At 42.7% G+C, this 13,364-nt stretch overlaps 1 protein-coding gene and 1 pseudogene across 2 annotated transcripts in view; both read left to right on the top strand.

Moving 5' to 3' along the window:
* Positions 1-272: 272 nt before the first annotated feature.
* The window catches only part of MICOS10 (mitochondrial contact site and cristae organizing system subunit 10), a 29,720-nt gene continuing 16,628 nt past the window's right edge, over positions 273-13,364 (top strand). Inside the window, exon 1 of one of the 2 annotated variants that reach the window (XM_003814423.6) lies at positions 273-453. In XM_003814423.6, coding sequence (XP_003814471.1) covers positions 390-453 — 64 coding nt within the window. In that variant the 5' untranslated portion in view covers positions 273-389. The remainder of the gene's footprint in view (positions 454-13,364) is intronic. The other variant, XM_063594495.1, reaches the window with a different exon arrangement.
* On the top strand, positions 4,351-11,994 carry LOC117979717 (small ribosomal subunit protein uS11-like; annotated as a pseudogene).

Raw genomic sequence — 13,364 nt, 5'->3', positions numbered from 1 at the left:
GAGTAGGGAAAGTGAAGGTGAGTACGTTAATGAATGAATAAATCAAGTCTGTACCCTCTCTTGCCCGGGGGATTTCCAGGGCCAATGTCGCACTTTGGTGCGGAGGAAAGGCCTGGTCACGGCTTGGGGTGACGCCTAGGAAACTGTCAGCCTCGCAACCCATAGGCGCAGCCCCAAGGTCAGGGTCACCTCGAGCCTCCAGGCAACTCGTCACCTTGACGACCAACTGAAAAAACCGGAAGGGATGGAAGCAGCGGATCATCTCGCGATATCTGGAGCGTCTGCGCCGGCCTTCCTGACCTGGGACTTGTTTCCAGCTCTCGCGAGACTTTCAGGGGTCGGAGCGCGGGGGCCGGCCGAGAGGAAAGCTGGAGGCGCGGGTGGGGAACATGTCTGAGTCGGAGCTCGGCAGGAAGTGGGACCGGTGCCTGGCGGATGCGGTCGTGAAGATAGGTAAGGGGCTTTTCGCCCCAGCAGGCCCGGCCGGTGCAGAGCTGCTGGCTCCAGGCTGCGCTGCCCAGGAGGAAGGAAGGGAAGCCCCACGGGAGGTCAGGCCTCTCGGCCTTTTCCGGCCCCTCCGGCCAGGGCGAGCCGCCCGGGCCCCGGCGGGAGGTCACTCGGGCGGCGGGCACAGACCCGAGGAGCCGGAGCAGCAGCCAGTGTGCGGGGTGGAGTTGCAGCCCGGAGGAGGTGGTCGGGGTTGGCAGGTGGCAGGAGAGTCGCAGAGCTCTTGAGTGGAAGACAGTGTCGGGGCACACCCTCGTGCCGGAGCCGCGGGGTTCTCCTCCCGGGTGGTGCATCCCCCGGCACGCGGCGGGGAACCGGCTCAGGAGGCCACGCTGCTCCCCGGCGGAAACCAAAGTGCCTTCTGGAGAAGGTCACCTGGAGCATTTCATAGACACCGCCAGGCCCTGATGCGAGTTGCTGTCATTCCCGACTTGCCACCTGATTTATTTGAATCAGAGTAGTCTGGGGCCTGAACTTAGAGGGGTGATGATCTGGAATGAGAATTGCGCTGGAAAGTAAGAAGTTGTTCACGTTAAGTTTTTCTGCGTAGTCCTTTAACACGTGCTCAGTGACGGCACAAATTATGAAGTCACTGTATGGTGGGGAGGAGAAAGGAAACTCGTTTATTGAGCGTATATTGTCTTCATTGTGCGAAATAATCTTTTTACAGGCCGTGAAATGGAGAGTCAGGTGAAGGAATTTGCCCACGGTCACAGCTAACAAATGGCAAAATTAGGGATTTTACCCAGGTTTTCTGGGGTCAAGTCCCATGTTCCTTCTTCGATGCTAATTTTTGTTACCCAAATGTGATATTTTTGTGTGGTAATGTTAGGGTATTTAAGAGGATTTAGGATTGTGTCTTTGAATGAAAACATTGAGGAATAAGATTGTAAGCTCCATGAGAGCAGGGATGTTTTCTGGTTTAGTCACTGCCCCATCCGCAGCCCCTAAAAGAGTGCTTAATAAAAATTGTTGAGAGTGAGTAAATAAATGAAACAGTTTATCAGTTACCATTTCACCTCTGAATTCAGCACTTACAGTCAAGTGATTTGGGGCAAGTTATTTAACTTTTCTGTGCCTGATTCCTATTTGGAAATCGGCAGTAATAATTATTACTATCTCATAGAGTCGTTGGGAGGATTAAATGAGTTAGTTTGTGTAAAGGCTTGAATATGGATCACTTAGGAATGGGTTATTTTGGAAGCGACTAAACAGTCACTTTTGTTTTGTTACTGTTAACAGCTTGCAGTTCAGAGAGAAGACTTACACCTAGCTATGAAATGACCAAAGTAGTTACTAGGCAATGTCATATAGTTAAGAAAGAGCTTTGAGCTGGGCGAAGTGGCTCAGGCCTGTAATCCCAGCACTTTGGGAGGCCGAGGCGGGAGGATCGCCTGAGATCAGGAGTTGGAGACCAGCCTGGGAAACAAAGTGAGACCCTTCCCTTAAAAAAAAAAAAAGAAGAAGAAGAAGGGGCTTTGGAGGTAGACAGAGCTGAGTTCGAATCATCCACTCTCAGTCTTCTCGCCCATCCTTACTAATTTTGTAGCTTTGGGTAAAGTCTCTTTCTCAACTACGAAATGGTGATCAAAAGAGATTTACCTGAAAGTATTAAAAAAAGTAAAGGACAGAAAAATACATAAACTACTTAGCACAGTGCCTGGTGCTTTATGTATACAGTAATGGTAGTCATAATAACTGGCTTTTAAAATTTTTTAATGTATTTTATTTATATTTATTTTTAATTAACTTATTTTTTTTATACAGGCAGGGTCTCCCTATGTTGCCCAGGTTGGTCTCTTAACTCCTGGGCTCAAGCGATCCTCCTGCCTCAGCCTCCCAAAATGCCAGGATTACAGGCATGAGCCAATGTGCCACACTCATAGTAGTTGTTTTTTATTTTTTGAAATAGGGTCTCGCTCTGTCACCCAGGCTGGAGTGTAGTGGTGGGATCTCGGCTTACTGCAACTTCTGTCTCCTTGGGCTCAAGTGATCCTCCCACCTCAGCCTCCTGAGTAGCTGGGACTATAGGTGTGTGCCACCATGCTCAACTATTTTTGTATTTTTTGGTAGAGACGGTGTTTTGCCATATTCCTCAGGCCGGTCTCAAACTTCTGGGCTTAAGTGATCCATCCTCCTCAGCCTCCCAAAGTGCTGGCATTACAAGCTTGAGCCACTGCACCCAGCCAATAGTTGTTGATATTAATATTATTGTGCTACTGAAGACCACGTGAGGCAGTGAATAGTGTCACTCTGTCTCTCATGTGTAGAACGTTGATGGGGTGCAGCATATACATGTGGAGTAATTAAATGAGGCAAGGTGATGTACGATCTCAGGTATAAGTTAAAATGAGTGATTCAGACTCTTTTGCTGTAGGGTTGTATATTAAGTGACTGAAGGGATGGGCTGAGGTCATTCAATAAGAGTGTGGAAGGGCCTTCAACTGACCTTTGTAGAATGGCTTGGGATTGAATAGTCAGGTAGGATGGAAGAAGAACTTAAGCAAAGGTCAAGTTGGATTTTTATGAGGAGTAAATCGAAGCGCAGAGAGGTTAAATAGCCAGAAGTGGAGGAGCTGGGATTAGAACCCAGGCATCCTAATTTCAGTGCAAAGAGGCTGGTTTAGGTGGAGTCAGAACTGTGAAATGTCTTAGAGAGATTCCATTTTATCTTGGAGGTGTTTTGAGTTGCCTGTTGACTTTTTCACATGCTTTCTGCATATTCAACACCTCTGCCTTAAAAATCTATTGCTTCCAGGGCTCACTAGGCATAGGCTGGTGGGTAATCATGGGATGGTTTCAAGCAACAAATATTTATTGAGCTGTGGGTCAGTCAGCGGGCAAATAGAGAAGCATAAGACATTTCACTGCCCTCAACAGGGAATTGACGTAATATATTAGGTTGCCATTAAAAAAAAAATTGGCAAAGACCACAGTTACTTTTGCACCAACCTAGTAAATGAAATTTTAGTATGATTGTTCTGGCAGAATGAATTTGGAGCAGAGGAAACTAGCAGTACTGTAATTGTGAGGTGATAAAAGTCTGACCTGTTAGACTGGAATAAATGGGCATATTTGAGAAATTTCAAACTTTTTCCCATCTGTGAAATAAGGGAGTTGTCCTGTTGGTGATGGGCTGAGAGAGAGGGCGGAAGAGAGAAGAAGTAAGGGAGGCTTTAGTCTGAGTTGTCTTTGAAACCATGAAGGTGTACGCTCTTCTATAGTGAGCGTGTTGCTTCCTGTTTTCTCTGGGTAGTGAGGTTCTGGAACTCTTTAAACCTCATTGGCTGCTTGCTTTTCTGGTATTTCAAAATGGAGATGGAGACTCGGGGAATGGCAGCCTGTCATAAGATAGGTAAGAGGTTTGGTGGAAGACATAGACAGGAAGAAAAGGCCAATGCGGGCTTTCAGCTCTATCTTGATAATTTCACTGTGGGTTTTTGTTGTTTTTAAGACAAGGTCTCACTCTGTCACCCAGTCTGGAGTGCAGTGGTGCAGTCACAGCTCACCACAGCCTTGACCTCCAGAGCTCAGGCGATCCTCCCACCTCAGCCTCCTGAGTAGCTGGGACTGTGGGTACGCACCACCATACCCATCTAACTTTTGTATTTTTTGTAGAGATGGGGTTTCACCATGTTGCCCAGGCTGGTCTTGAACTCAGGGTCCAAACGATCCACCTACCTTGGCCTCCCAACGTGCCAGGATTACAGGCATGAGCCACCACACCTGGTCCATCTTGATAATTTCATACTCTGGCTTGGCAAAGACTGAAGGGAAGCCATGGTGAATGCACAGCAACTTCTGTGAGTCCTTCTCTGTTTGGTTGTCTTATACCTAAAGTGTTTTGCTTCCAGGGTTCACCAGGGTTATTTTCCCACCTGTTTGCTGTAAGATGACTATTATAATCACTCGTGTTTAGCATAGGTGTTGTATAGATGAGTTAAATAGCTTTCTTAAGCCTGTACTTTAGGCAGTGGTCCTTTAAAAAAGTAATCTTCAAGGATCTTTTCACCCGGAGGCTTGAATAATATCTTAATAGAAAATTATCATATGATTTTGTCCTGTAGGAAGAGACATTTATTTATAAATACCCTTGCCCCCGTTACTATCTTAAGAAAAGGAGTTCTAGGCCAGGCACAGTGGCTCATGCCTGTAATCCCAGCACTTTGGGAGTCTAAGGTGGGAGGATCACTTGAGCCCAAGAGGTCGAGACCAGCCTGGGCAACATAGTTAGACCCATTGCAGCAAAAATATATATATATTAGCTGGGTGTGGTGGCATATGCCTGTGGTACCAGCTACTTGGGAGGCTGAGATGGGAGGATCTCTTGAGCCTAGAGGTTGAGGCTGCAGTGTGCTGTGATCGCACCACTGCACTCCAGCCCGGATGACAGAGCAAGACCCTTTCTCAAAAAAAAAAAAAAAAAAAAAAGAAAGAAAAGAAAAAGGAAAAAAAAGAAAAGCAGTTATATTTTACCTGCTTATTTGGGTTTTAAAACCTCTATTTATTTTGTATCAAATAGTGTGGAAGAATAGGTGATTTCTAGTATGGTTTGAACTGATAAATTAAGCCCATGGATCTAAAAACAATAGCAAAAATTAAAACCCATCTTTCTCTTGGAAGGGAGCTCTGAGTGATGGGCACAGTGCGCCCTTACTTGTTACACATCCACTTCTCTTTTTTCCACTCTTTTAGCCCTTGTTGCTTTCTTTTTCTTTATTCCTGTCACATTTTTACACTTCTTTTTGACCTCTATTCTTATTCCTGCCACTGCCACTACATACATTGCCTAGTTCATCTATAAAGTTTGACATTGATAGGTCTTTTTTCCTTAGTAACCCTGTTAGCATTTAAGAAGTTCCTAGGTATTCTATTTATTCTTTATCACATCATTTTTCTTAATAGCATGTTTCACCATTTGAAATTTGTAATTGGTTTCTTTACTTGATTGTTCCTTCTCCCTGGAATGTAAACTTCATAAGAACCAGAGGCTGTTGTGTTCACTGTTGATCCCCTAACCCCTGGTTTAGAGGAGGCATACAATAATTATTGTTAAATGAATGACATGTATTGCTGAGAATTTTGTAGACCGTTCTCTGCCCATATTTGCTTCTCAGAGTGTGTTTATTAACTGAATGAATTAGTATTTAACTGAAAAACTCCAAGTAAAGTAGATTTCTGCCCGTTCACATGTTTGATCGTGTATCCTTGTGTTCTTGGGACTTATACCAACTTTTAATTTCATCTGGGAATGTAAATTACTGTCAGTAGATCTTAATAATAAAGTAGTATTAAAAATGTTTGGGAATAGTCAACTGAGAAACATAAACCAGAGAGCACTTTTGTATTTAAACAAGTAGAGGGATGATGTTGGTTTAAGTGGTAGTGCCAAAGCCTTATTGCAGGAGATTAAAAAGGAGTGAAGAATATTACATTTTATGAATGGCATGTTCCGTTAGTTTTATGTGAATGCGTCATTAATGGGTTTTGCTTATTTTATGGATTTATTTTTAAGTTTTATCAGATTTATTAAATGCTCTGGCTTTCTTTATCCACTCAGTTCAAGGGCTGTGGTGTTTATTTTCCTTGTATGTATGGGTAATCTGTCTTAGTACCTATGAGCATGAATAAGTCACACATTTCTTATTAGTGAGACTAGAAGGCATAGTGTCTTATCAACCTAGGAGACTTTAAATCGTTCTGGTCTCCACAGAGCCGATGTCCTCAGCTTGGGCTTGTCACCCTGGACTGGATGAGAGTTTATGTCTGTTTTCAATTTCCCAAGGAAAATAAGGTTTTAGGAGATGAGAAAAGTCATAGACTTCCAGGGGCTGCTTCCCTGTGGTTTGAGAATTTATGAGCCCTACAGGTGTGGGTCACAGAAGCACTAGGCCGGGCGCGCTGGCTCACACCTGTAATCCCAGCACTTTGGGAGGCCGAGTTAGGCAGATCCCCTGAGGTCAGGAGTTCGAGACCAGCCTGGACAACATGGCGAAACCCCATCTCTAATAAAAATACAAAAAATTAGCCGGGCATGGTGGTGCATGCCTGTAATCTCAGCTACTGGGAGGCTGAGGCAGGAGAATAGCTTGAACCCGGGAGGTGGAGGTTGCAGTGAGCCAATATCCTGCCATTGCACCCCAGCTTGGGCAACAAGATCGAAACTCCATCTCAAAACAAACAAACAAACAAACAAACAGAAGCAGAAACACTGTCATTGCCTCAGAATTGTGTTACAACTTACTCTTCTTGAATGCCGAAGGCTTGCACCAGCAGGCTGTGGACCTTTTGACCAAGTTGATGTTGCTTGTGTGACAGTGGCCTGTCCTCAGACTATGGATTTGCCAGAGGACGCTTTGAGGAAAATCTGATTCCGGCACTTCCTGGATTCATACGGAGGTCCTGGGAATCCCTAGTGTGACTTGGATAGCTTTAAAATTGGCTGTGTCCCTTTTCTCTTTGTGTTGCTCCAATGTGAGACCAGAGTAAGGAATATCTAGTCTTACTAATCCATGTATTGGTTTAGAATTCTAGTTTATTCTAAAAGAAGTCAGGTTGTGTGGCAACTCTGTATTTTAGCATTTGAAGAAATTCATTGAATGGTAAGCTGAAGAGTGACATGGTTGAATTTTTGATTTCAGAAAAATCATTGATGAGAATGAATCAGAGGGCTGGCTGGGATGAAGGCAGGGAGGAGATGTCATGGTGGAGGGAGAGGTCCCAAAGCTGGAGAGTTTCCTGGAAAAGACTGTCCTGGCAAGCCAGGTGTGTCAAGCACAACAATAATTTCCGTTAGTAGCAAGAAAAAAGGCAAGCCATGGACATTTACAAGGAGCCCCTAGAATGTATTCAGTTCAGTGAACTGTAGTGGCATACACAGTCATTTTGTTTTTCCTTTCCTCATTTTTTTCATTCAAAATAAATGTACCAGTAAATACCTCCCAGCCTCAGTTTTCTTATCTATAAAATGATAGTACTTGCCCCAGAGGGTTGTTGCAAGTGAGGATAAAATGAGATAATCTCTAGAGCAGTTAGGACGTTGCCTGTACTTACTAAATATTATTAACTGGAGGCTGAGTGCGGTGGCTCATGCCTATAGTCCCAACACTTTGGGAGGCTGAGGTGGGTGGATCGCTTGAGGCCAGGAGTTTGAGACCAGCCTGGCCAACAATGGTGAAACCCAGTCTCTACTAGACATACAAAAAATTAGCCAGGTGTGGTGGTACGCACCTGTAGTCCCAGCTACTCGAGAAGCTGAGGCATGAGAATCGCTGGAACCCGGGAGTTGCAAGTTGCAGTGAGCTAAGATGCAGCCACTGCACTCCAGCCTGGGCAACAGAGTGAGACTTGGTCTCAAATAAATAAATAAAAACTGGAGGCTGTCACTGAAGAGTAGAGGTAAAAGAGTTAAAATGATTAACACATTTACCCTGATCTTGGCTATGTGGGTCGTAGGTGGGTCTTATTGTGGGTCGTGGCTATTGTAGGTCTGATAATCAATATTCCTGTTTATATATGTAATAGTAATCATTAATGTGTACTTCTTGAAACAATGTAGTACCAGGTATTGTGGTAAGCCTTGGCAGGGGGTGGCACACAGGTGAATAGGCACTGGCCCTACCCTCGAGGGGCTTCCTGCCTTGAGGAATGTGAAAAGGATGAGGGACATTTGACCCCCATTTTGGAAAATATGCAGACATTTAATAGGTGGACCAGGTGGGGGAGTGTGTTTCACTCCTTGAAGGTGTCCCAAAGGAGAGGGATACTTTGGTTCCTTCTGGGAATGACGAGAATGACCATCACTTATTGAGCACTTAACCGCATGCCAGGCACGGTGCTGAGCATGTTATATTTTACATCATTATCTCATATCCTTGTAAGATATTTCTCCATTTTTACAGTGGAAGCTCATGGTGGCAGAATCCCTCCTTTAGGATCACAGGCTACAGCTGCAAGGGTAGGAAGGTGAACCCCATTCTTGTAGCTATCACATGTTAATGCAGGAGATTTTATCCTTTGGGGTTAAAGGATTTATGTGGGGAGGGACAAAAGATGAGGCAGGAAAGGTGGAAGGGTGTAGGAAGTTGTGGAGATTTTTTAAACTACTTTGTTGAGATATATTTCATGGCATACATTTTCCTATTTAAAGTGTACAATTTTAGTTTGTTCACCAAATTGTGCAATTATCACAATCTAATTTTAGAATATTTTTAGCTTCCCCCAAAAGAAACACTGGATGCAGCTGCTCCTATTCCCAAACTCTCACCCCTACCTTAGCCCCAGGCAACCACCAATTTACTTTTTGTCTCTGTGGAGTCTCCTATGCTGGACATTTTACATAAAGAGTTATATAATATGTAGTCTTTTGTATCGGCTTCTTTGACTTAGGTAGTGTTTTCAGTATTCATCCATGCTGTTGCATTTATCTGTTCATCATTCTTTTTTGTTACCAAATAATGTTGTGTGGTGTATTTGTACTACATCTTGTTTATCCATTTGTCAGTTGGTGGACATTTAGTTTGTTTACACTTTTAAATTTTATGAATAATGCTGCTGTGATCAAGTGTACACATTTTTGTTTTGTTTTGAGATGGGGTCTGTTTCGCCCAGGCTGGTCTCAAATTCCTGGGCTCAAGTGATCCTCCTACCTCAGCCTCCTGAGTAGCTTGGATTACAGGTGCATGCCACGGTGCTCAGCCCCCCAGTTTTTATGTGGACATGTTTTCATCTCTCTTGGATATATACCTAGGAGTGGAATTGCTTGGTTGTGTGGCAATTCTATGTTTAGCATTCGAAGAAATTCATTGAATGGTAAGCTGAAAAGTGACATGGTTGAATTTCTGATTTCAGAAAGATCACTGATGTGATGAGAATGAATCACTCTCTGGAGTGCTAGGATGTGGGGGCAGGGAGCTAGCTTAGTATATTATTGCAAAATCTTGCCAAAGATGAGCTGATCAAATGAGAGGAAGCATGAACTAAGATGGGAGCAGCAGGAGTGGAAAAGAGAGATATAATGATGCTAGTACAGAGTTTATATTTACAGAACTTGAAATGCAGGCTCAGGAGTGGGAGGAGTCAGGTGGTGCCAAGCCTACATAAATGAGCATGGTGTTGCTTTTGACAAATAGGAGAGGCAGAGAGGGGAATAACATTTTGTAGTTTCTTAATTTCTAGTATGTCTTGAGATAGGTCTCTAATTATATGCAGCTCAGTTAACAGATGAAAGTTATTGGTTTGTCATGCATTCATCTTTATGAAAAGAAAGGATTCGGCCTTGCTTCTTCCTTGTTACGAAAGTATGGCCAGGGCTGGGCACGGTGGCTCACACCTGTAATCCCAGCGCTTTGGGAGGCTGAGGAGGGTGGGTCACCTGAGGTCAGGAGTTTGAGACCAGCCTGGCCAATATGGTGAAACCCCATCTCTACTAAAAATATAAAAATTGGCTGAGTGTGGTGGCGCATGCCTGTAATCCCAGCTACTCAGGAGGCTGAGGCAGGAGAATCACTTGAACCTGGGAAGGTGAGGTTGCAGTGAGCCAGGATCAGGCCATTGCACTCCAACCTGGGCGGCAGAACAAGAAGGCTCTGTCTCCAAAAAAAAAAAAAGAAAGAAAAAAAGTAGGACAGTAAAAGACTTAGAAGCTGACTTGCCTTAGGATTAAAGTTAACCAGCAGATTTTGTGTATTCATTCAATAATCAAGTCTAGTTAAATTGTTTGAAGCCATTTTAATGTTTAAAAAAATACTGAAAGAGGCCATTGAATAGTCATGGAAAAAGAAAGCAAATTATTGTTTTTCTTTAAGTATCAGTTCATCTGATAGATGTGGGTTACCACAAAGCATTGGTGGCTCACCAAAAATTGCCTGTTGGTAGCCTGTGTTTGCAAACTGATACCTCTCTATTTCATGGAGTGATATCAATTAGGTTATACTTAAATACTTCAAATGCTTTTGGTTGTTTATTGGTTTGGGTTTTAAATTAGTACACGTTAATTGTTGAATTGGGTAGCCACATTTTGTTTGTTTTATGTATATTTAAACAATGTGACCAAAAATACTTTTTCCATTTGCAGCAGCAATGTGAATAATGGAACATTGTGACCTTCTAGATTCTGTTAGTATTACAGAATAATGTAATTAGGCGCTATGTGGAACTTGAAAACATACTTAAATTTTTGTTCTGGCTGTGGTTTTATGCTTTCCTAAAATGTGGCCTGTAACAGTTTATTAGTAAATATGCTGAATTGCTTTCTTTGGCAAGTGCATTTCAGTATTGAATCCAAGTAAAAACACAAATATTTACTTATAAAAGTCATTTGGTGTAGTAATATTTTTACTATGGCCACTGACCCACTAGTGAAATGTTAGGGCATTGCTAGATTGGATCCTGTTTATTTAAGGGCCGAGAGAGAAAGAGAAAGCATTAATTGAATGCCTATTAATGTGCCATCATATTTGGTACACTATTATCTCTTTTTTTGCTTTCCCAGCAACTCGGGAAGTTTATATTATCTCTGTTTTTCCAGCAAGAAAAGTAGCTCTCAAAGAAATTTATAGAAATTGAGAAGTTGATTTTTAAACTCTGAAAATGTAAACAATCCAAAATAGTCAAACCAATTTTTAAAAAGAACAAAGTTGAGATTCTTGTATTAGCTGATTTTAAGGCTTGCAGTAAAGCTACAAGACAGTGTGGTGTTGGAGAAGAGCTGGACATGTAAATCAGTAGAGTAGGATAAAGTCCAGAAATAGACCCATACATACATGGTCAATTCGTTTTTGACAAGGCAATTTAATGGAGAAAGGAAAATCTTTTCAACAAACCATGCTAAAACGACTAGGTTTCCATATAGAGAAAAAAATGAGCCTCACTTAAAAGGGTCGTAGACCTAAATATAAAAGCTAAAACTATAAAACCTATAAGAGCTTTCCCGTGTGGAGTCTGGAGATGACGTGCAGAAATGGCACCTGGAAAGGGGAAGGAAAAGAAGGAAGAACAGGTCATCAACCTCGGACCTCAGGTGGCTGAAGGGGAGAATGTATTTGGTGTCTGCCATATCTTTGCATCCTTCAATGACACTTTTGTCCATGTCACGGATCTTTCTGGCAAACCATCTGCCGTGTGACTGGTGGGATGAAGGTGAAGGCAGACCGAGATGAATCCTCGCCATATGCTGCTATGTTGACCACCCAGGATGTGGCCCAGAGGTGCAAGGAGCTGGGTATCATTGCCCTACACATCCAACTCCGGGCCACAGGAGGAAATAGGACCAAGACCCTTGGACCTGGGGCCCAGTCGGCCCTCAGAGCCCTTGCCTGCTTGGGTATGAAGATCGGGAGGATTGAGGACGTCACCCCCATCACCTCTGACAGCACTCTCAGGAAGGGGGTTGCCGTGGTCGCCGTCTGTGAACAAGATTCCTCAAAATATTTTCTGTTAATAAATTGCCTTCATGTAAAAAATAAATAAAAAAAGTGAAACCTGTAAGAGAAAATCCTTTGTGACCTTGGAGTCAGAAAAGATTTTGGGGAATACAACAAGCAAGTTTCAAAGAAAACTGATATACTGGATTTGATAAAAATTAAAAACTTTTGCTCTTTGAATGGCACCATTAAGAAAACAAAAAGGCAAGCCGCAGAATGGGAGAAAATATTTGTAATACACATATCTGATAAAGGGCTTAGAATACATAAAGATCTCTTAATTTTAAGGTTCCCCCCCACCCATAGACTCAGGGTCTCACATGTTGCTCAGGCTACTACTTCTGGCCTCGAGCAATCCTCCTGCCCCAGTGTCCCAAAATTCTGCAATTTAAGATGTGAGCCACTTTTCCCAGCTTTTTTTTTTTTTTTTTTTTTTTTTTTGAGATGGGATCTCACTCTGTCGCTCTGGCTGGAGTGCAGTGGCACAGTCACGGGAGCCTCAGCCTCCTGGACTCATGATCCTCCCACATCAGCCTCCTAAGTAGCTAGGACTACAGGTGCATGCTACCGCATCAGGCTAATTAAAAAAAAATTTTTTTTAATCATAGGAAGACAACACACGGGTAAAATTATACCAGTGGCAGATAGGCACATGAAAAGATACTTAACATCAGTGGCTGTTAGGGAAAAGCGAATTAAAATCATGAGATATATCTACACACCCATTAAAATAGCTAAAATTTTTAAAAACTGCCAATACTAAGTGTTGATTAAGCTGTGGAACAACTGGGACTCTTATACACCGTTCATGGGAATGGGAAATGGTAGAACCACTTTGGAACACTGTTTGGCCATTTCTTATAAAGTTAAACATATGATATAGCCATTCTACTCCTAGATATTTACCAAAGAGAAATGAAAACGTGTCCACACAAAGACTTACACATGCGTGTTCATAGCAGCTTTATTTGTAAGAGTTAAAAAACTGGAAACAACTGAGATATCCATCAGCTGGTTAATGGAAAAACAAAATGTGGACTGTCCTTAAAGTGGAGTATCTGTAATAAAAGGAAACCAACTATTGTTATATAAAACAACATGAATACATTTCAGAATCATTTTGTTGAGTGATAGAAGCTGGACACAAAAGAATACATACTTTATGATTCTATTTACATATTTACATATGCATTTCTAGGAAATACAAACCAATCTAATGAAGGAAAGGGGGGAAAAACAGAATAATTAAAATGACTAAAGAAAGCATAGCCTGGCTGGGCACGGTGGCTCATGCCTGTAATCCCAGCACTTTGGGTAGCCGAGGTGGGCAGATCACGAGGTCAAGAGATGAGACCATCCTGGCCAACATGGGGAAACCCCGTCTCTACTAAAAATAAAAATATTAGCTGGGTGTGGTGGTGCGCACCTGTAATC

Source organism: Pan paniscus, chromosome 1 (genome assembly GCF_029289425.2).
Source record: "Pan paniscus chromosome 1, NHGRI_mPanPan1-v2.0_pri, whole genome shotgun sequence".
In the NCBI taxonomy this organism is placed as follows: Eukaryota; Metazoa; Chordata; class Mammalia; order Primates; family Hominidae; genus Pan; species Pan paniscus.
Note: the sequence above shows the minus strand (reverse complement) of the source record. Positions and strands in the feature narration are given on the sequence as shown.